The sequence below is a fragment of the Neovison vison genome, chromosome 2 (genome assembly GCF_020171115.1).
Source record: "Neovison vison isolate M4711 chromosome 2, ASM_NN_V1, whole genome shotgun sequence".
In the NCBI taxonomy this organism is placed as follows: domain Eukaryota; kingdom Metazoa; phylum Chordata; class Mammalia; order Carnivora; family Mustelidae; genus Neogale; species Neogale vison.
Window position 1 is genome coordinate 185,275,649 of NC_058092.1, and position 21,501 is coordinate 185,297,149.

The 21,501-nt window shown below is 54.4% G+C and overlaps 1 protein-coding gene across 2 annotated transcripts in view; it reads left to right on the plus strand.

Moving 5' to 3' along the window:
• Nucleotides 1-1,561: 1,561 nt before the first annotated feature.
• The window catches only part of UNC5B (unc-5 netrin receptor B), an 80,337-nt gene continuing 60,397 nt past the window's right edge, over nt 1,562-21,501 (plus strand). The window contains exon 1 of one of the 2 annotated variants that reach the window (XM_044239709.1): nt 1,562-1,697. In XM_044239709.1, coding sequence (XP_044095644.1) covers nt 1,619-1,697 — 79 coding nt within the window. In that variant the 5' untranslated portion in view covers nt 1,562-1,618. The remainder of the gene's footprint in view (nt 1,698-21,501) is intronic. The other variant, XM_044239708.1, reaches the window with a different exon arrangement.

The window sequence follows — 21,501 nt, forward strand, 5'->3', positions numbered from 1 at the left end:
AGAGACTTTCTTTCCAGTGCCATCTCCCCTTCCCCCTTCAATCACCCATTCTTGCAAAGCCGGGTTATCTTGAGCAAATGACTTTACATCTCTGTGCTTCCATTCCATCATCTATAAAATGGGGATACAATTGGTGTAACTCAGAGTTGTTGTGAGGACTAACTCAGATAATCCTTACAAAGTACTTAACCCCTTTCCTGGAGCACAGGGCTTTGCCAGTGTAGCAGGCTGACCCCTCCTGACACCTCTGTGTTTCAATCTCAAGACACTACCATCCCTCAAACTTTCCAGATGTCTTTTGGCCCACCCTTGGGTGGCCGGGACTTTACCCCCCAAATCAGACTGGCAGGGAGGCGAGATCTTGGAAAGAGACATTACTGACGTTTATGCAGTTTCCATACATACTTTTTTCATTCAACTCTACACCCCCTTATGAGATAATTATAATTTTTCTCTATTTTAGACGATGAAGAAGAGAGCGTCAGAATGGTTAAGTAACTTGCTCAAGGTCACACAGAAGGTGAGGAGCAGAGCCCAATGGCTGTACCTCTCCCCTCTGACCTCCTGTCCCTTGGGGGGCACGTTTTTAACACTAGTATTGAAAGTGTTACAGGAGGTTTAGAGGGGTCTGGAAAAGAGTTCTGCCTAAGGTCATACAGACAAGTAGAGCCACCCAGGACGATCCCAATCTGTGCTCACCTTCACATAGCTGTAAGCCCCAGCCTAAAAGGACTTGAGTGTTTGAGATTTTTCCCATTCAGGGAGTCTTTTTTGGAAACACCTCCACAGGTTGAAGGCATAGGACGCAGTACAGACCAAGGGAGCCAAAAGTGAGGGTCCACAACTTAATCGGATGAGAAAGCTGACACCGCCAAGCCAAAGGAGAGCGTAGATATATTTCCTTAATTTTTGGAAAAGAAAACTGGGCAGACTCCGCTTCCAGCTTTGCTCCAGTGGCCGGGTTTTCCAAGACGCCAGGCCCAGCGTCTGGCGAAGACCCCCCCTGAAAGGCCCCCCCTACACGCTCAAGCTGAGGCGGAGCCCAGGTGGCCGTCGGTTTCCCCCTCCGGGGGCCCCCGTGCCGGCCCCGCCCTTGCCCGCCCAGGCCCCGCCCCGGCCGCGCGCCGTCCCCCTCCGTTCGCGGACTGACTAGGGCTAGCGAGCTACAGCGCTCGGCATTGTGGCAGGCGGCGGGGGCCGGAGAGGGCGCTTGGGCCCCGGGCAGCGACCGGGCGCAGAGAGGCGCGCACGGGGGTTGTGACGGCGCGGTGCCGGTCGCTGCGAGGGCCGCTGAGTGCACTAACCTTCCATCGCGAAACTTCGAAGCCAGGGCGCGGGAACCCGGGGAGCGCTCGGAGCCCCAGAACCTGAGGAGCGCAGAGAGGGGCGCGCCGGAGCTGGCTGGAGAGCGGGCTCTGGGCACCCACTGCGCTCCTAGCGCCGGGCAGCCCTCTGCGCAGTGTTGGCTGCCGCTGCCCCCACGGAGGGCACGGGCTGGCGCGGCCGGGCGCCGGGGAGGACGGCGAGGAGGAGGCGGCGGCGGAGGAGACGGCGGCGGCGAGGCTGGGGCCAGGGAGAGAGCCCTGGGGGAGAGGCGCCCGAGCCTGGCCGCGGGAGCATGTGGGCCCGGAGCGGAGCGCGGGGTGCGCTGCTGCTGGCGCTGCTGCTCTGCTGGGACGCGAGGCTGAGCCAAGCAGGTAGGGAACGATCGGGCATGGGGGCGGGTGTTTAGGGGACCTTTGCGCCCCAATCTTTCCGAAGTTGAAGTGGTCCATCACCGCGTCGGTGTGTACTTGGAAAGCGCTAGGGCACCCAAGTTAAAAGGTAGATTTCTCCGCCCCACCAAAGTGGGAGAAGGCGTAGCCACCTCGGGGCGGCGGGGGGGCGCAGTCCAGGTGGTTCAGAGTAAGCTTCTTGCTCCGCCCTTGCCCCTGCCCCTCTCCTAGAAGGGATCGCTTCTTTTCCTTGGAATGGGTGTCCGAGTCTGGGTCTGCTCCTCCCGGAGGACTGGCTCCAGGGACCCCGGGCTCCCGGCGCACCTTGGCAGCAAAAAAAAAGGAAAAGACTATTGCTGCTCGGGCCAGGTGTGCGCTTGCTTGCCTTTCGCCGGCAACTTCCTAGTCCTGGTTCCCGGCTCTTCCAAGCTCCTACGCGCTGCACCCCCCGGAATCCGCAGACGGGAAGGACCAAGAGACCTGCGGAGCAGGGGAAGCGCGGGTCCGCTCCGCTAGCCAGGGAGGCCGGCTTGAAGGGCTTTGGCTATAGAAGGGGGAAGGGCTAAATACTGCTCATACAGCCTTCCCCGCGACCACAGGATCCGCAGGTCTAGAAGGATTTTTTCTGGGGTTTGGTGTGTGTGTGTGTGTGTGTGTGTGTGTGTGTGTTGGGGGGGGAAGTACATAGTGATCCTTCCAAATTTCCTTTTAAATGGGTCACTGACATTCTCCCCCGTCCGGGGAGCGGACAAGATGCACTTGCCTACTGTGGGCCTGCAAGATGCCTTAAGGGGATTGGTGGGCTCCTAAAATAAAGTCCCCATCACCACCACCACCACCACCCCCTCGCCCTGGTTGTGTACACCTCTCTCTTGTCTGTTGCTGGGCCCCGCGCCGCTGACTGGACTGCGTTTCTAGGCGAGCCAGCATCTCTTTGGTACCGGAACCCAAGTAGTCGGGCTGGCTGCGGCCGCTGGACACCTGGGCTCCCGGGACGGGGCAAAGTGGGGTGCGGAGGGGGGCGTCCTGCACGGAGTCCTCGGAGTTGAGGCTGAGAATGGGGCAGGAAAGCTGGCGCAGAAAGTATGGACGAGGTGACGCAGCCCTCCCCCGCCACCTTCCGCAGGGATGTTGGCATCAGCCCCCGCCCCCCCCCCGCCCCACTTACACCCCAATAGCCCAAGATTCCTCATTCTGGAATTAGTGATTCCCACGGCCTAGGAGCGAGGGCTTGGTTTTTGCACAGCCTCCACTTTTTTTTTTTTTTTTCCAGCCCTCTGTTGTAAAGTTACGACACAATCATTTGATCCAAGTTAATTACGATTTGGGCAGACTCTGGTATTTAAAGCAGCGTTTTGAAGTTGGAAGGTAATGATGGGGGAGGGGGCAAGCTGCTGAATGACCAACCTGTTTTAAAGAGTGCAGTTGAATGTGGGAGTTGCTGGGCTGGGGTGGGTTGGTTTCTGGTTTGAGGGTGTTTGGGGGGGGTTGGTGATTGAAGGGTAGGGTGAAGTCTCTGTAAAGGGAAACTTGGGGAAACTGTTTTAGAACCAGCCTGGCAATGGGATCAGGAATAAATACTGAGGTTACTGAGGGTAGGGGCTGGGCCTCTGCTGGGCAGGAAAAAGACAAGACTGGTTGGCCTAGAGTTCTCCCAGAGCCGGGTTCAGCTGGGGAGTGGCCTGCCTTTCCTGCTTAACAAAGCTTCCAGCCCCCACCTTCCCCAGAGGAAACCCCAGGCCCAGGGCTTTGATGGATTTGGGCACAAACGGAGCCCAGCCAGAAATGGCCTCTAATACTGGGCTTTGATTTCTCACTAGTGAGCAGAACCAGTGTTGGAACTGTGCTCATTACTTAGCACGGCAGGGGCTGCCTGCCCACCAGCGTAGAGAGGGACCAAGTGGTGGGGTCGCTGTGCAGTCTTCCCTCTGCCCAGAATGTGAAGCCCTTAGAAATGTGCCTTCAGGAGGGAAAGCATGCCCTTTCCTCCAACGCAGTCCGCCTCTCGAATGCCACAGGCGCAGAATATCTTTCAGAACGTTCTTTGGGTCTGGTAATTTGGTTCTTGGTCTTTTCCCCATTTCACGGATGGGGAAAACCAAGACCAGGGTATTGACTTTCCTCAAATCTCACCTTCACTTGACTACAGATGCGGACTTGCACGCGGGACTGCTCCTCTCTAACAGCCAGGCTAGTTCAGATCACCCTGGATTCCTGCTCGTGACCCCATCCACCTCCGCCTTGAGGCTTCTGTTAAAGCTGAGGGAGACAAGGCTGTCTCCACAGAGGGGGACCTCTTCTGGGGGCTGTGCAGGCTCTCCTCAGGTCAGGTGGCAGGCACTTCTGTCTCTTTTATCTCAGCCTCTTCCCTGGTAGATATGAGGGTGAGCCCCCTTTACAGCCTTGAGGATTTTTAAGCCCCCTAAAGTTTGATGGTGGAAAAATCAAATCTGGAACCATAAAACCCCAGACCCTTAGAAGGAGGTGTCAGCAAGTGACTGGCCAGCAGAGGCCACTTCAAAAGCCTGGGTCAGCCCTGAGGATCTCCTCTCACCCCACCCCTTAGCCTTTCCTGGAGTTTTTAAAGAGTCTTGCCTTGGCCTCTGACTGGGATGGTTGAGAAGGGATCGTGATAACACTTCTTTTTAAGATGTAATTAAAACCAGAGTTTTCCCGGTGTCTCTGCTGTGTGTGCAGGTGTGTGCAGGTGTGTGGGTATGCATGTGTGTGGGTGTTGGTGTCAGATGGTGGCCCATCAGAGTCTCCAGAGGGAGACTAGAGTAAACACCCATCTCAAACAAATGGAAAATCAAGAGTGTCTTAATGTGCTTTCTCATTAAAGTGAAAGTATCACTACAGGGGAGAAATTTCAGAGGTAATTTCTCTCCTTCCTCCACTCCCACCCCACCCCCAACTGGGAATTCCAGAGGACAAAACAATTCCCCTTTTCCAACCCCTTTATTTAACTGCTGAAGCTTTGGGACAGGCCCTGACAAGCATGGGGGTTACATGGGGACTCAGGGATAGATCTGGGATCTGAACCCAGGCCTTGCAAACCTCAGGCTGCTTCTAACTCCTTTCAATACTGCTGGGCTGCTGACTGGCCAGCGGGGGTCTGGTACTGAGCTGCCCAACAAGGCCCTGAGGGAAAGCAGGCAGCTAAAGATAAGGTTTGTTTGGTAGTTAGGTCAGACTGGGACTTGTAGCAGGATGGGGGGAAGAGGTGGAGTCAGGAACCAGGACCCCAGACAGGTGGAACAGGGCCCAGCCACAGAGGTCAGAGGTCAGGCCCGGGACTAGCCAACTGCCCAAATGTTGGCTCCACGCCTGGTCCTGATCTGCCCCAGGTGAGATAAACCACAAGCCAAGCTCCCTTGGGCTGCAGAACTACCTGGTTCTACACTTTAAAGGTCTGCCTTCATATGTGTAGATGGAGCAGAATGTATTTTTACTTTTTATTTTGAAGCTTTGGTAGCCCATCTCCTCACCTGTGTTGTTTTTGAGTTTCTGGCTGTCAGGCCTAAGATGAGATCTTCCTCTCTCCCCTTCCCCTCCTCACCACTGTCTTCTAAGGAGGGTGTGGACTGCCTAGGATTTTGAGGATGAGGGTAGAGAAGGACCCCCTCCTTCCAAGAGAGTAAGATTGGTGATTCCTGGAGCACCCCCCCACACACAAAGCATGTTCTTTTGATCCTGAACCCTGGGCTTAGAGTGCCAAGGAGACACTTTGGAGCCCACCTGATGCCTGCAGGGAAGGGATAGACACAGGGTCACCAGTTGGGATTGGGACTGCGGAGCAGAGAGACCCTGTCCCCTTGGTTGGGTGGCTCCCCTGGGGAGAAGGGAGGGGAGCAGGGCATCCTAGGCCACAGCCGGTGCCTCTCCTGGCCTCCTCTCCCTTCTCCTCCTCACCAGTTTCCTCAACAGCTTCCACAAATGGAGTCATTAAAGCTGTGAAGGCAAAATGAAACCAAACAAGTGCCTTCTGGGCTTTTCTGTTTCTTGTCTTTATTTTTTTTAAGGGAAATTTAAAATACCGTAACTAGAATAATACGAGAAGGTGGAGGGAATCTGTGCAAGGCCCCCTTTGATTTGCTTCCTGAGTTGGAGCTGGTGCGCCCCTCCCGCCCCCCCCATGGGCCCGGCCGCCTGGGGGGGGATGTGTCCGGATCCAGACATTCACTTTGGGGAGCTGGGCGTCCCGCAGCTGGCCTGGGGTCCCAGCTGTTAGCTGGGCAGGCGGGCGCGCGGCATTGGCACTTGGCCCCTCCGCTTTCGCTGCCGCTGCGCCCCCACCGGGCGGGTCTCGCAGCGACCCTTCCTTTCCCAGCGGTGGCTTTTTTTTCTCGCTAATGGCCGCGAAAACACTGGCTGAAGTGCGCGCACAAATCGGCCGCGTCCCCGCTCCCTCACCCCTTTTGTTCCCCGTCCCTTCTCTCCGAAAGCTGTCGGGTGCGGGGAGCGCCCGAACTGACCCTCGCCAGCCTCGTGGCCCCACAGTGATGAACGCTTATCTGGGGCGGCCGTCTGCGTGCCCTCGCTCTTCCTCCCTGCGGCCCCCTGCACCCCCCTCTCCTCCCTACATCCCCCAGCACCCCCTCTCTCCTCCCCACTGCCCTCCTCGGCGCCCAGCTCTTCTCCTCCCTCTCTCCCTGCATCCCCTCCCTTCCTCTGCAGAGTTCCCCGGGAGCGCCAGCCCCGTGGCGCCCAGCCTCCGCGCCTCCGTCCTCACCTCCCAGAACAGGCTGCCCCCCCCCCACACCTCACAACTTTCCCCGCACCGCGTGGCCGGGTTCTTGGGGAAGGCAGGCTATGGGTGTGAAAGTGTGTATTAAGGAGTATGCCTGTTGCTGGGCAGGAGGGGTGGGTGGTGAGAATGTGTATTAAGGGGGTGGGCAGTGATGGTAGGTGTGGTGTTGCACTGGCGTGTTAGGCTACGAGGTGAAGGTGCAGGACAGTGAATAGGTATGTCGCAAGGGTTGTGCCTTTTGTATAATGGCTATGTGTGAGGTAGGTGGCTACGTGTGTTTGGGTGTGCGGGGGTGTGTGCATGTGCATATGGGCACAGCTGTGGTGTGTTTGTGTATAAATAGGTATGTGTGGCATGGGGACAGTGAGTCACCACCAGGCATGAGACGCTTCATCCATTGTATTCTGTTGGGGCTGTCTCTTCCGGATGGGACCCAGGCCATCTGCCCTTCAGCACTAAGGAGACCTTACTTTGCTTTGCACTGGGAGTTGTGGGCAGGATTTGGTCCAGGTGCTGGGTTCTGAAGTTGGGAGGGCAGAGGCCAGGTGTCCTTGTGGTCGTGCCCCCACCTCCCCCGAGGGCAGATAGGACAGGTAGGTCCTGCTGCCCCAGAGGGAGTAAGGTCAGCCATAGATAGGTCCTAAAGCCAATCCAGGAGCTCGACTGATGGCTCCCCAGGACAAGGGTCTGGGTCCTTGGGTCACCTGCAGCTGGCCTCCAGCTTACCAAGAACAGCAGCGGCACTGAGGGTTTGGAAATCAGCTCTCCGACCTGGGTCAGGTTCTTGATGCAGCCCTCTAGAGGCAATGGGGTCTCCTCTGGAATTTGCTAGAGAAGAGGTAGGCGGAGCTTGAGCAAGTGACATCTCTCATGGAAAGCAAAGTAAGCAGGCATGGGTGGGGCTGGGACTCTCAGTGGAAGCAATTGAAAGTGGACATGTGTGCACATGGACACACACAAGAGCCCTACTCCACTATGCTTATAACCACTTCCTTGCTCACCAAGAATCCCTCTGCTTTCCCACCTCTGCCTACACTGTCTCCCATCCTTAGCACTAGGATAAAAGATGTGCCATTGTGGACCAGGGAGATACAGGAAAGTGCCAGCCCCGCTGCTGGTGCATACTGCCTTGGTTTGTAAAACCCTCTGATAGATGGGACCTCACTTAGTCCTTATAAGAACCCCACCAGAGAGGAGGTCACCCATTTAGGAAGCTGACCTGGGACCCAGTCAGCGCCAGAGCAGACTTGGCCCTAACCCTCAAGGTGGTCACTATGCTGGATGCTGATGTCCACTCTAAAACCGGGATGACCTTCGGAGAGTCTCAGATGCCAAGTGAGGGAAGTGTCTGTATGTGTGGGGGAACACAGCCAAGAGTGAGCTTTCTTAGCCTTGGGGCTTCCTGGAAGGGGTGATGGGAGCCAGACCTTGACTTTCTCTTTTTCAGGTGTTTCTAAGAGCCTGCCCTGAAAAGACAGGGCTGGGTTAGCTAGCTGAGGGTATCTGGGCAGGGATGCCCGGCCCCAGGCCTCCTCCATTCTCAGAAAATGGTCCCTGTTGGCCTCTGCTCAGCCACCAACCTGGGCAAGCCCAGTCCTTGGTGAGGCAGCCCTTGGTCACGTTCCCACTCCTGGGGCTCTCAGACTCATTTGAGGGGTGCATCTTGGGGAACTGGCCCCCCACTACCTCTGACTACAGGCTGGGACCTGGGGTGGAAGCTGGAGAGGAAAAGCTATCTTATTCTCTGATTCTCTCCTTGTGGCTCTTGAAGATGGAGTGAGCCCAGAAAATACTTTTCACACACTAGTAGGCATTACGCTGTGGGCGGAAGCACAGAGTGGTGTCCTCCTGTGTCTTCTGCCATGCTCCCACCAGAGTGGACACAGAGGGAAGGACAGAACGCTGGGCCCAGCAGCTTCTGCCAGCCAATCTGAGGGGGACAGTTTGTTTGTCATTACCCCCATAGGAGCCCGCAGCCCTCCTCCACCACCCCTCCTCACAGAGGCCCCTCTCCAAGGCCTCAGCTGCAGGCATGGAGGGTGTGCAGCAGGGCCAACTGGGATTTCGAGCAGGTTAACATAGCCTTCCAGCATCACCACCTCCTAACTGTGGCCTTGACCGCTCACCTAACTGTGCCATGCCTCACTTGCCTCATCTGTAGAGTGGGGGTAGTAACGCCATCCTCATGGGGTTGTTCTAAGGAGCACATGACCTGATTATGATAAAGCCCTGGCACGTAGATGGCCCTGTGATGCCAGAGTTGGCTTCCTCGAGGGGCAGGAGGGGAGGAGAGAGGAGGGAGGCTCCGGGCCTGAAGGCCCAGCAGCTCCTGGCCCAGGAGTTAGGAGACTCTAGTATTTGCTGACAACTGCCTTTTCCTCTCTGGGTCCTGGTTAGTCTCCCCTTCTGGAAGTTTGGGGTGGGGAAAGGTGGAAGGATGACCTTTGGGGGCCTTGGGGTTTATTTCTGGGTGTTTTGGGTTATTTTTTGTTTGCTTGTTTGTTTTTGTCTAGTTCCCTCTCCAGAGGCCCCCGCAGCCAGCGAGAGAAAGGTAGTAGAACCACTTGTGTTTACAGAGGCCCCTCTAGAAAGTCAATATATCGACTGGAATGCCCTTGTGAACATTATGTGGCCCGGGGTCTGTCTCTCTGAAGCCATAAATCACCCCTTGGGACTTCAGTCCCATTTTCCTGCTCTATAAGCGTCTTTTGCCTCAGAGGCCAAGAGCCCCAGATGCCAAGCAGGGCCCAGGGGCAGAGAAGGACCCCACTGGCATAGGCAGCCTGGTCTTCTCAAGACAAGGCACTTACTCCCCTCCCCCACCAAGACTGGGGGAGGGCGCTGTGGAGGGGATGGGGGAATACACTTTCAGAGATAGCAAGACCTTCACCATTTCATTTTGTACGGGTGGAAGGTGGCTAATCTCACGGGTGGGGAAGGAAGGATCCTGTCCCCACATCCTGGTGGGACACCAGCCCAAGCCCTGGAACTCAGTGCACGTGCATATGTTCTTTCAATCTGAGCTAGCCCTGGACTCTGTAGTCGAAGGGGGACAGCGCAGAGGCCTAACCCTTGAACTGACTCGGGTTGCTTCTTGGGGCCCAGGCAAGCCCTGTGCCTGGTGCATGCTGCTGGGATGCGAGAGTGAGGAAGACTGTGTGGCGGGGAGGATCTTTCTCCCAGGTGGCCCGGGAGGGATCCAGTATGCTGCTCGGAGGGCAGGCGGTGCTGTCGGACCACGTGGGCCAAATCCTGGCTGGGGCCCCATCTGGCTACGTGGCCTAGTTGCCTACCCTCTCTGAGCTTTTGTTTTCTCATTTGTAACATGGGACTGCTGATAATGCCGCTTGCATCCGATTGCTATAGGGAAGAATGAGGTAATACACACAAGAGTGTGGCACGTCCTCAGGTGCTCGTAGCATTCACCGTCCTCAGCATCACTGATGCCACGTGTTACATGGTATAGCAGGAAGCACTGAGGCTGTTGAGAGAAGCCTCTTGTGGGCCTGTGGGGCTGGTCAGGGAGGGCTTCCTGTAGAAGGCAGCATGTTGCTTGGCCTTCAAAGGATGAGCAGAGTTTGGGGAGGCAGAGAGGGCATCCTAATGGGGGTTATGTTTGTGAGGGGCTGGGGCTGAGAGCATCTGGCTCACCCACTCAGGAGACAAATTGCTAATTCAGAACTGACTTGTACCTGATCATCTGGTAAAAGATGAATGCTGGCACTGGGGGTCCCTTGGTACAATGGAAAGAGCCATTTGGGATTAAAAGCACTCACTCATTGAGTGCCCCACACATCCCAACCTGGGAGGTGACCTGCCCCCTTCACTGGGCAGTGCTTTGCCGTGAGATGCCATATGTGATCCTGGCACAGGGAAGGTTCTCTTGACTTCTATTGCCTTCCCTCCTTCCTACCTCTCCCCCACCCTGATCTGGCTGACCCCTGGCTGGGGCTGTGCCTTGCTTTTTCTCTGTGGCCATCTCTGGGCAGGAGAACAAGGAGACAGAGACGAGCAGCTTCCGGGTTGACTGGAGAGCCAGGGAGACGGGCAGGAAGAGGGAGGCTGCCTGCCTGCTCTGGTCCCTGGGGCTCACCTAGGGCTGGTGGGTACCAGGAGGCATCACCAAGGTCTGGGAAGAACAGCTACTCAGATCACCCAGGAGCCTGCAACCCCCAGAGGCTTCGAGTGGCGTCTAGAGGCATTACCGGAGTCAGGAGACAGAGCTGAAGGCAAGCAGCTCTGTAATGCGATCAGAGGCGCCCGCCTGCCCAGCCTGGGGCCTGAGCACCCAAGGAGAATGCCGAGCTTACAAGAAATTGAGTCAGAAATTCCAGGAAAGTTGTTCCTAGTTCCTTCCCCCATCCCACCTTCAGGCATTCTGTGACGCAGCAAGGCAGAGCGAGACTCACAGAGTAAGCAGTGGCCCAGGACCAGGTGACAAATACTGCATGGGGTAGCCTCCCACCTTTCCCTTTCCTTGTCACTGAGCCAGGGCCCTGGGGACCTGGGTGGAGGCAGGATGGGCTTCAACAAGTAGGTCATGAAAGAGCAACTATGACACCAGGTGGCTAGGGGACTGGGTCTGATTTCGCTCCCTCCCATGTCCCTGGCTCCCAGCACAGTCCCCGGTGCATAGGAGGTGCTTGATAAACACTTATAGAATGGGTAAATGAGAACTCACATTTAGGCTTTATTCACCCCACTCTTCGCTACGATTCAGCCCCTACTGTGTCTTGGGCTTGTGACTGTGGATGTAACTGAAGAATCAGGAGATTCTGGTCGCTTTGCTTGCCTCCCTGTCTTTGCCTATCTCTCTGCATTCTCTTCTGCTTATGTCTTTGAGCACTTCCTATGTACCAGACGTGGTAAAAGAGCCCAGTCTTCAGTGGTCAGAGCCCCTAGGTGTGAGAGAGTTTATTTGCTAAGTCCAAGGGAGCCACAAAGAATTAACTAAGTATCATAAGTCTGCTCAGGCCCTTGTAAAATGTTTGTTTTCTACTTGCCTTCCCAAGCCCATTGATCATTCTGTTCCAGCCTGGATTCTCGTGGTGATTCAAGAGAATGCCTATTGCATGCACGTGGGCTCTAGGGTCTGGGACTGCATGTAGGCTGAGGGGGTATTTCTCGAAGGCCCACGGGTCTGACTGCAGCCCTCAGCCCTTCAGAGCAAATGCTACCAGCTCCTTGGATGGAGCCGGGTTTGGTGCAGGGGAGCAGTTTTGGCTGCAGGGTCTGACCAAGCCAGGTTCTCCTTAGCACTGTGTTTGATGCTTACATTCAGGGAGCCTCCCTGGGATATTCAACCCCCTCGGGCCCTTGGCAGAGGCAGCGGTAGGCCTGGCCAGTATCACCCTCCCAGCTGGGCATCCACTGGTTCTTGCCAGGAGCCCCTGTCACAGGCTGAGCTGGAATTCCTGCCTGTCAGCCAGACAGCCAGGGCTGCTGGGCACAGTGACCCCTGCTGCAAATCTGATCTGGCCCCATATTTTTGTGCTGGCGCACCCCACTTCTGTACACACGCGGGTGGACTTAGAAGAGACAACAGCAGAAAGAACCCTGAGCTAAGGATTGGGAAGCCTGGATTCTAATCCTGTCTACACAGCTAATCTGCTGTATGGCTTTAAGGTACTCCCTCTCCCTCTCTGGGCTTTGGTACCCTCATATGTTCAAATGAAGAGGGTCTGCCCTAGAAATAACTGGGCTCAAGTCCTGTCTCGGTCAGTAACTGTACCTCCTCACTGTAAAAAAAAATGAGCCCCAATTGGTTGTCAGGGAGATTGAACGAGATGGGGCATGGTCAGTAAAAGCTGGTTTCCTTTTCTTTCTACCCAGGAAGAAATCCACCTGCAAAGTCGCTTCTTTCTAGTCTGCAAGTCGTCACTTCTTTCTAGTAGTCCCCGTTTGATGTGGGGAATATCAGACATAAGATTCAGGGTGGCCTGCTGGGGACTTAGTGACCCACCTGGGCTTACAGCAAGGGGAGGAGCCTGCATGGTCTTATGCATTTGGAAAGAGCACTGGACTAGACATCTGGAAGCTTCAGCTCCAAGGTCAACTCTGTATGACCAAGAGCTCACTCGCCCTCTTTGAGCCTTGGTTTACCCATCAGTAAAAGGAAAAAATGAAGCTGCATGGCAGATAGGGCCAAAGCAGAGAACACCCAGAGAGATGCTTTGGAAACCGTTGTCAAATCTGAGAAGCTGATCTGAGGTGGAAGGAGGCGGGCAGAGCAGGGACTCTTGTCCTATGGACTATGTGGTTCATCTGAAAGCTGTTTTGGGGGGTGGGGGTGCATGGGAAGGACCCAGGAAGGACCCACCATTTGTTTCCCTGGCTGGAACCTCCTGCTGGGTGGTGGGCCCTGGCTTCTCCCCTAGCCTGGCTGGTCGTGGCTGTTGAGCTAGATGACAGAGTCTGGGGTCTCTCCCCACCCTTCTCCATGCTGCACACCCCAGAGCAGAGGAGGCCGGGGTACCACGTCAGGGAAGGTTAGTATCAGTGCTGGCTTTGGTGTGTCTCAGCTAGCACACCATCTGCCGTGCCCACCAGAACTTACATAATCCCTCGGCCGGCTGCCCGTTCTTAGAAAACGGGGCAGGCAGGACCAGCAGGGAGTGGAGGGGTAGGGTTTCCTTCTCTGCCCTTTCTTCTCTGGCAGCCCACACCTCCCCGGATTAGTGTTCCTTCTCTGAGCTGCTCCTACACCATCCAGAGCACGAGCCACGAACGCGAAGTCAGAGCAAGGCTGAGGTTGGATGGGGACATGGCAGTCCTGCAGGGCTGCTTGCTGCCTGGCCTCACAGACTTCAGGGGCATCTGCAGGCCGCTTGCTGACAGCACCTGGCCTACGGCAAGATCGCCAGCCCCGCCTCACACCATTTCTCTGCGGGGCTCCAATGGAATGGAGCAAGGTGGGCAGCTCAAGCTTCCAGGAAGTAAGGATAGACCTCCCCCTACTTCCTACAGAGACGTGTCCCTTCCCACATTTTATCAGGTTGTGAGCATTTTTTGTATATCTAAGTACAGCCAAATAACACTGCCCACTTACAGCCAAGACCCGAGATCCAGTCCTGTCTTTTTTCTTTGCTAGCTGCGAGATGTGGGCACTTCCGCATTGTTGCTCTCTGTTTCCTCATCTGGAAAATGAGAATAATAAAGCCCACTTCCACAGCTTCAATCCTGAGGATTGAATCAGTTAATAATGCATGTAGAGGACAGAGAAAGGGTTCCATAAATGCTGGCTGTCATCCTTGGTACCCAGTTCCATTCTCTCTCTTTTTTTTCCCCTAAGAAAATGACACAGAATGACTAACTCTGGGTCATTCTAGGAATGCAAGGTTGGCTCAAAATCCATTCACATTAATAACATGCCAAAATAATATCATGCACCAGATTAATGAATCTAAGGGAAAAAAAATCATGTGATAATCTCTATAAATGCTGAAAAAGACTTGGTCAAAATTCAACACCCATTTGTTGTATCAACGTGCAAAAAAAAAATAGCAATTAAGGGTATTTTTTTTTAAGCCTGATAAAATACATACATACTCTAGTCCTATAGCCAGTATTTTGTCTAATGGGTAAACAAACACTAATGGCCTTTCCATTAAAATCACTAATGAAGCATGGATACCCACCATCCCTTCTCTTCAACATGGTGCTAGAACCATTCGCCAATGTGATTAAACGAGAAATCACTTAGAGGCACAAAAATGGGTAATGATGAGATAAAACTATCCCTACCAGATGTTAAAACATACTGTAGCACTACCATAATTAAGGCTGCAGCATGGGTGCGTGAATTGTTGGACAGACCAGTCAAACCTAATAGAAATTCTAGAACGAGACCCAAGTGCATAAAGAAATGTAGTATATGACAAAGATGCTATCTTGGCCCACGGGGACAAAGACAGACTTTGAAGTGAATAATGCTGGGACACCTGGGTAGCCATTTGGAAAGAAGTAAGCTTTGATTCACGTTTCACACCATAGAGAGAGGGAAAAAAAAAAAAAAGAAAACACCTCCAAATGGATTAGAGGTCCAGATGTAGGTAGTAGATGAAACTGTGGGTGAATTCCTCCTTAATGTTGGGGTGGGAAAGGCTTTCCAACAAGACTCAGAATCCAGAGGCAATAAAATAAAAAAAATTGATATTTATTACATAAATATTAAAAACTTTTGGACAATAAAGCACCCCAGACTAGTCAAAAGACAAAATATTTGACAAGCCAGGAGGGGATACTTGTTACACATGCCCCAGACAAAGAACTAATATCCCAATACAGAAAGCACTCTAAAATATTGGGGAATAAGGACCAAAAACCTGGTAAAAAGAAAAAGGAAGAAAGGAGACATGGACAGACAATTCACAAAACAAGATGTAGGTCACCTTCAAACACATGAAAAAATATTACAACTCAGAGTTAGAAAAATGCAAACGAAAACAAACCCTGAGATACCACTTCTCACTTTAGGAGACTGGGCAAAATGAAAAGTTAGGACTACACCTTCTGCTGGGAAGCCTTGCAAGGCACACTTGCAGATGTCGCCAGTGGAAGCACTCCTTGGTGCAATCCTTCAGCTAGATGGTTGGCCAGTATTTCATAGCAGCGTGTCATGTACTCTATTTTTTGGTCCAAAACCAGTACTTCTAGAGATCTTCCCTTCAGGTACAGCTTTATCAATACAAAAATACATGTGCACATTTTTTGTAGTTGCAAAATATTGGAAATCACCCCTGTGCCTTGCAGGAGGAGTTTAATCAGCTACAAGCACACATCAGAAATGATGGCATTGCTGGGGACCCGAGGGCTGGGACTCCCAGAATGTTCCAGCACACGAAGGAAGCAAAACATAGTATCCAGAGGACACTACCTCTCACCTAAGAGAGGAGTGGGTGGGAGACCAGTCTAGATCCGGACCTCTCTTTCTGTTTCCATGGCTGCTGGAATGCTCTCTGCTTCCTCATGTGTGCACCTCCTGCTCTGCTCACCAGTCCAAGCAGTGGGCTGTTCACGGGACGACGGGTTCCCCATGCTGCCCCCAGGGAAGATGGAGAGGGCAGGATGCACAAGTGCTGGCCCTGCTCAGGCTTCAGTTGTGACTCCTGGCTCTCTGTGGTCCTGAGCACTGCCTTCAGCGCCCTAGGACTTGATTTCTTCTGTAAGGTGGGGAATAATGAATTCCATACCCCTTGCCTCATAGAGAGGAGATAGTATCACAGTTCATGTGTGTGCAAATCATGTCACATTTCATGTGTGTGCAAAGGGCTTTGTTTATTATTTACCTGCAGGGTCTGCTGGTTGCTCTTTGGGCCTCAGTAAGCCTTGAATTCTCCTTTTCCAGTCCCTTGCCACACAGACGCATGCATGTGTGCTCATGTGCACACGCGCACACACGGACACACACACACACACACACACACACCTCCCTCCATTCTTTTTAGAGCTTTCGAACACCTTGAGGTGGCTGCTCTGTTTGCTTTCTCCTTGATTAGCGAGGGTCCCATCTATGTGCACTCCATCTGTGTGCCAGGTGTGTTGTAGGCCCTCTGAGGTCCCGGCCGCCCTTCTACTCTGGCCTCTTCTCTTGCCCACATTGAGTCTCACGGAGCCCTTGTAATGACTCTGGGAAGAACATCTTATGGGGCTTAGGGAAGTGAAATAATTCAGTCTTCAGGTCAGGGCCTGGTCAGGGTGTTACCTGGTCTCTGGACTCCAAATTCAGTGCTCCTTCCAGAAACCCATTCTGCATCCGCGCCCTAGGCTGGGACCAGGTCTCCTCCCCCAGCCCCAATACACCTCCCGGACATCCCCATGAGAGCCAGCCACGCCGCGGTGACTTGTGGAATGATTGCGTGTGAGCACGTGTGAGCCCTGGACCACCCTTGTCAAATGCAGCCGCCCCAGCCTGGTCTCAGTAAAGAGCCAAAGGGTAGAACTGGGCTTTCCCCCAATAGACCAGTCCCGGCCAGCTCATCAGTCTTCTCTCACCAGCCTGTACCATTTTAAGGGTAGGTCTGAGAGGGTGCACCTTCATGTGGGTGCATGGGGAGGACCATTGGCAGCCCTGGGGGCACCTTGTCTGCAGGCCTCAGGCCCCTATAGGTCAGGACGGGGACTGGGGGGAAGGGGCTCAGCCAGACCTGAGCCTCCACAGAGAGGGAGGGGTCCTTGGGCAGGCAGCGAAGGGCATAATTGCCGGAAGGTCGGCCTCCCAGCCCTGAGAACTCTGCTTACCGGTCAATAAGTCGTTTATTACACCCTTGACAGCATCCTTCTTTGCCTCCGCTCTGGGTCTTATGCAGTCTGCAGAGGGAAGGGCTGGGCCAGCTGAGGGTCTGGTCTCTCCAGGGAGAGGGGCTGCTGGAAGCCTGAAGTCAGCTGTCTTCCCCACTTTCCCACTGCAGCCCACTGGACCAAAGTGCTCCCAGAAGCCCCCGGGGAGCCTGACCACCGCTGCAAAGAGCCAGCTGAACAAGTTCCCAGGTGCTTGAACATCTCCACCTCACTGCCCTGGAGTTCTTTTCCAAGGCTCCTGGTAGGGAATCCCAGTGCTTATGGGGGACGGTTGGTCTTCAGAGCCTTGCAGAAACCGCAGCCTGGCAGAGCTGAATCTCAGCTTTGGAACGGACCTGGAGGTCGTCAGGGCGAGTATCTGGACTTCCCTCTTACAGGTGGGGGAACTGAGCCAGGGAGAGAGAGGGATGACTTACTTATCCAAGTTATCTCGGGATTTGCTTGTGGCCGGCTGAGTTTTCACCGTTGCCGGGCCCTCTCCATCCTGGCACGGTTGAGAAAGATTAAGAAAAGCATTTTAGACTGTTCTAGATTGTCTTTCCAGGGCACCCAGTCTTTCCTCCAGGATTTACCTCTAGGAAACTCCACTGGAGATGGAGAGGAGCTATCAGGCCTTTAGCTCTGAGTGCTCTCAATGGTAGGGGTGTGCGCCTGTTCTGGGGCTGGGGATGCTGGTGGCCCCACAGCCTGGCCTCTAGCCCTCCTAGTGATGCCACATTCAAAGGCAGAAATCAGTCTTGAGCAAGAGCAAGGCCAGCAGCCGCTTTCAGTGATCTGTTCACACATAGAGTGACCTGGTGGACCCAGCTTTCTTCTGGGCAAGAATGCTCGAAGGAGAGCCAGCTGCCTTCCCTCTGCTCTCCCTTCCACATCAGGCCTCTGACTCTGTGTACCTGGGCCACCCGTCCCCTCCCTGGAATATGTCATGCCCTTCCCTTAGACACTCACCACGGGTGGACAGCTGGGACCAGCTTTCCTATAAGGGAAATTCCAGATCCCACTAAATTCCAAATTCCACAGCCTTATCTGGCACCATTCTGTCTGGCCTTCGATGGGCTTCCTGGAGTGGGTGGAAGGACCTCCCCAACCTCAGAGCAATTACTGGGGGGTGCCCACACTTTCCCACCACCCAAGCTCCCTGTGTGTGTCACAGGTTTAGAACGTGGCTGGAACACACAGATCGCTTATACGGGGAGCAACGAATAGCATTTGGGGAGGAGGGAAGATGGGAGGGGCGGACAGTGGGTTTGACAGCAGCAGACCAGCTCCATAGTGGGGTCTCACGTCACCCTTTCAGAGTGGAGATGCCACCCCCAAGCAAATCACAGCCTCATGCTAAGCCTCAGTTGCCTCATCTGTTAACTGACGGGGGTTGAACCAGTGACCTCTGAGCCCCCTTACAGCTTTCAGCTGCACGTTTTCCAAAATCCCCCTTAGCCCATCATCCTGTAGAATTTCCTGATGTCCCAAGAGGGCCGTTGCAACACTGACTCTTTCCCAGCACTTCCTGTTTAGCCAGGACCCTGTCAACAGAGGGGCTGACGAGAGTGGGCCCTACAGCAGCAGGCACACACCATCCGACAATGCCTCCATGCCGAGTCCCCCACCCCATGCTCCTTTCTGCCATCCAGGTCTTGGCGTAGATGTCCCTTCCTCAGAGAGTCCTTTCCTGATCCCCTGCCCCTTTTATTTCTCTTCTAGCACCTTCTATGAGCTGGGATGATTATTTGTGCAACCAATTAATTCCTTGCTGGCTGTTTTCTCATTTGTTACACTCAAGCCTATAAACTCCATGCAGGCAGGCCATTTCACTCACCCAGTAACCCTAACCCACAAGGCGTGGAACAGTGCCTGGCACAGAGTGGGTCAGGGCTGTACATGTGGCTCTCCTAGAGTTTTTCCAAGACTCACATGCCTGGCCTTTATCCCTAGCAGTTCCGGCTTAGGAAGTCTGTGCTTGTGAATTTCGACCTCTCAGATGCACAGCGCTTGTTAAAAAGAGATCAGCTCAGTGGTTGTCAGCCTTGGCTGAATGATGGGATCACCTCTGCCTGAGATCCCCCCCAGACTTACTTGGTCTTGGGGTCTGACCTGGGCATTGGGAGCCTTGAAAGCACACCAGGTCATCTGCTCTGCCACTAAGGTAGAGGGCCCCAGGATTCAACCTTCTCCAAGGCCTTTCTGGTCCCAAGTTCTGCGATTCTTGGAAAGCCCCATGTTCCACATGGCAACCCCAAGGCTCCAGCGGGGGGAACCTCCTTGCCCTCCTTTCCTGTGCAGTTAAAGGAAGAGTAACTCTGTTTGACCCTTGTGGGCAATCCATCAGGGGTGTGCCTGGGATCCTGTGGCCCTTCTCCAAGCGACTTCTCAGGATTGCTGGTGGCTCTGTGCACAGCCCAGTGCCTCCCTTTCCTGGCAAGAGAGCTGAGCTGTGTTGGAACCTGTCTCTTCCCCTCCCTTGATAGCACACAGTTTTAAATAAGATCTTCATTTACCAGAAGTTCACACCACAGCTTATGTGTTATATGAGAAGCGGCAATCTTGTGCTCACGGGAAAGAAAGTGCATGGAGATGCAGTCAGGGGGGCTGGAGGCGAAGCGGCCGCAGGGGGCAGGGGGGTGGGAGGAAGAAGGAACCTGGGGAATCCGAGCTGGCACCCGGCCCCGGCCCTGGCAGTGCCATGCTCCTCTTGGCTCAGCGTGTGGCGGGTGGGGGAGGTGTCCTGCTCTGCCAGCTGACCTCACGGCTGCTGGAAGGCTTGGAGCTGGGAGCCAGTGTGATGTCACTACCGGCTCTGCCAACTGCCCTCCCCTGCCCCCATTCCCACTGTGCTGCTCTCTCCATCATTTACATGTCCTCAGTGGCTGGAGCCCAGGCTCTTGCTATTGACCTGCTAGGTGCTTCCGGCCTTGCCTTGGAGGCTGGGATAAGGAAGGGATTCTGTGGCCGTGGACAGATGCCCCCCCCCCACAGTGTCCTGCCTCACTTCTTCCCCCACCCTCGCCCCAGCCTATGCAGCATCAAGATCAATAAATAAATTCCATTTGTACAGGACGTGACAATTTCCACGGTGTCGTCACACGCCCCTCCCAACCGCTCCTGACGTGGGTATGATTACCTTGCTTGAGCAGAGGGAGGAACTGAGGCTTGAGGGGTAAAGACTCTCGTGGCAGAGCTGTGGGCTCCTACCAAGATCTCTGTGGGTGCTGCCTGGGCCCAGTGAGGGATGGGAGGGCAGGTCGCTGTCACATCGCAGTGTGGTCTGCAGCATTACTCCAATGCTGTTTGTCTCTTCCACTGGCCTGAAAGCCAAGAGATCAAGGCTCAGGTATCAGAGTGCCTGTGACCTTGAGTCAGGCTGCTTCTTTCTCTGGGCCTCAGTTTCCCTGAAGGTAAATCAAAAGGGTTGGATTAGGTGGTTTTGGAGAAGGTACTACCCTTCAGCTCCTCCTTGCAGGTCATCAAGTGCGCTCTCTCACTGAGGACATGGGGGAAGAGGCTCTTGCGGTGGCCCTGTCCCGGGATCTGTGGTACAAGGCCAATGTGCATGTAATAAATATTGAGCCGACAAATGCTAAGCCGCATCCCCAGCCTTTGAATAAATAAAAAGTTGCCCAGAATAACAGCCCGGAAAATGCTCGGGCTCCAGCCAACACTCACCTTCACCCCTCCTGCTGGCCAGGCCTTCGTGCTGCCTCCTCCCACTGCGTCCCATCCCCCTCCTGTCTGCCACTCTTCACTCACGCAGGCCCCAAAGGCAGGCACTGTCCCAGACTGGCCTTAGTTCAGGGCTCTGCAGATGACAGCTGGAGGACAGGCCAGCCAGACGCTCATGGGGCTGGAGAGGGGGCCAACCAGAAGTCTTTCCTTCTTTGGGGGACCCCCACTAGCATTTCTGGCCTCCTCCCTGAGAGGTCAGCTTGCCAACTCCAGCAGAGGGCTTCTACTCTGACTGCCCCTGGCTGAGGCCAGCAGGAAATTAGGACCAGGGGATGCGTAGGTGGCCTCAGGATGCTCTAGGATACCTAGTCACTCTTAGTCTGATACTGCTTTGACAGGAGTGTGTGTTTCCTTGGTGTTCCAGTTCAAGGTTTATAGTGCAGACACCCAAGTGTCAGATCAAGCATAAAGTCACAGAATGTTAGAGCTGAAAAGCACCTCTCTCTTCACAGACAAGGAAACTGAGGCCCCAGGTGGTCATGTGAGGGGGGGCGGTGAGGACACTTGCCAGGGACACACAGCTAGGAAGTGGCAGAGCCTGGATTTGAACCAAAATCTAGGGCCTGTGCCCTTAAACCCCACTGATGGTGCCCTCCCCTCAAGGCCTTTGTTGGAGCCCCACAGATGACTCCTCATGCTTGGGGTCCAGTCTAGCCCCAGAGGAGAAGTCCAAGCCAGGGGGACCCAGGTTCCTCAGTCCTATTCTAGGTTTATGGACCACCCCAGGAAGACAGTGCCCCATCAGAAAGCCTGCTTTCTGCTTTGTGAAAGGAACCACTGTCATGCCACAGGGTTTCACTGAAAGTGTGGGGGCCAGTCAGTCCCAAGACATAGAGCTTTTCTGTGGGCCCCCAAGCTGTGTGAGAAGCAGCCAGCAGCCTCTTGAGTGGAAGGCTCTAAGCATCAGGCAGAACACACACACCCCTTTCCTGGCCCTTCTTAGTTTTCACAGACAGTGTCTCCATGGAGGGTTCCAGTAGTTCCATGCAAGAGGCAATGGGGCTTTTAATCCCCATT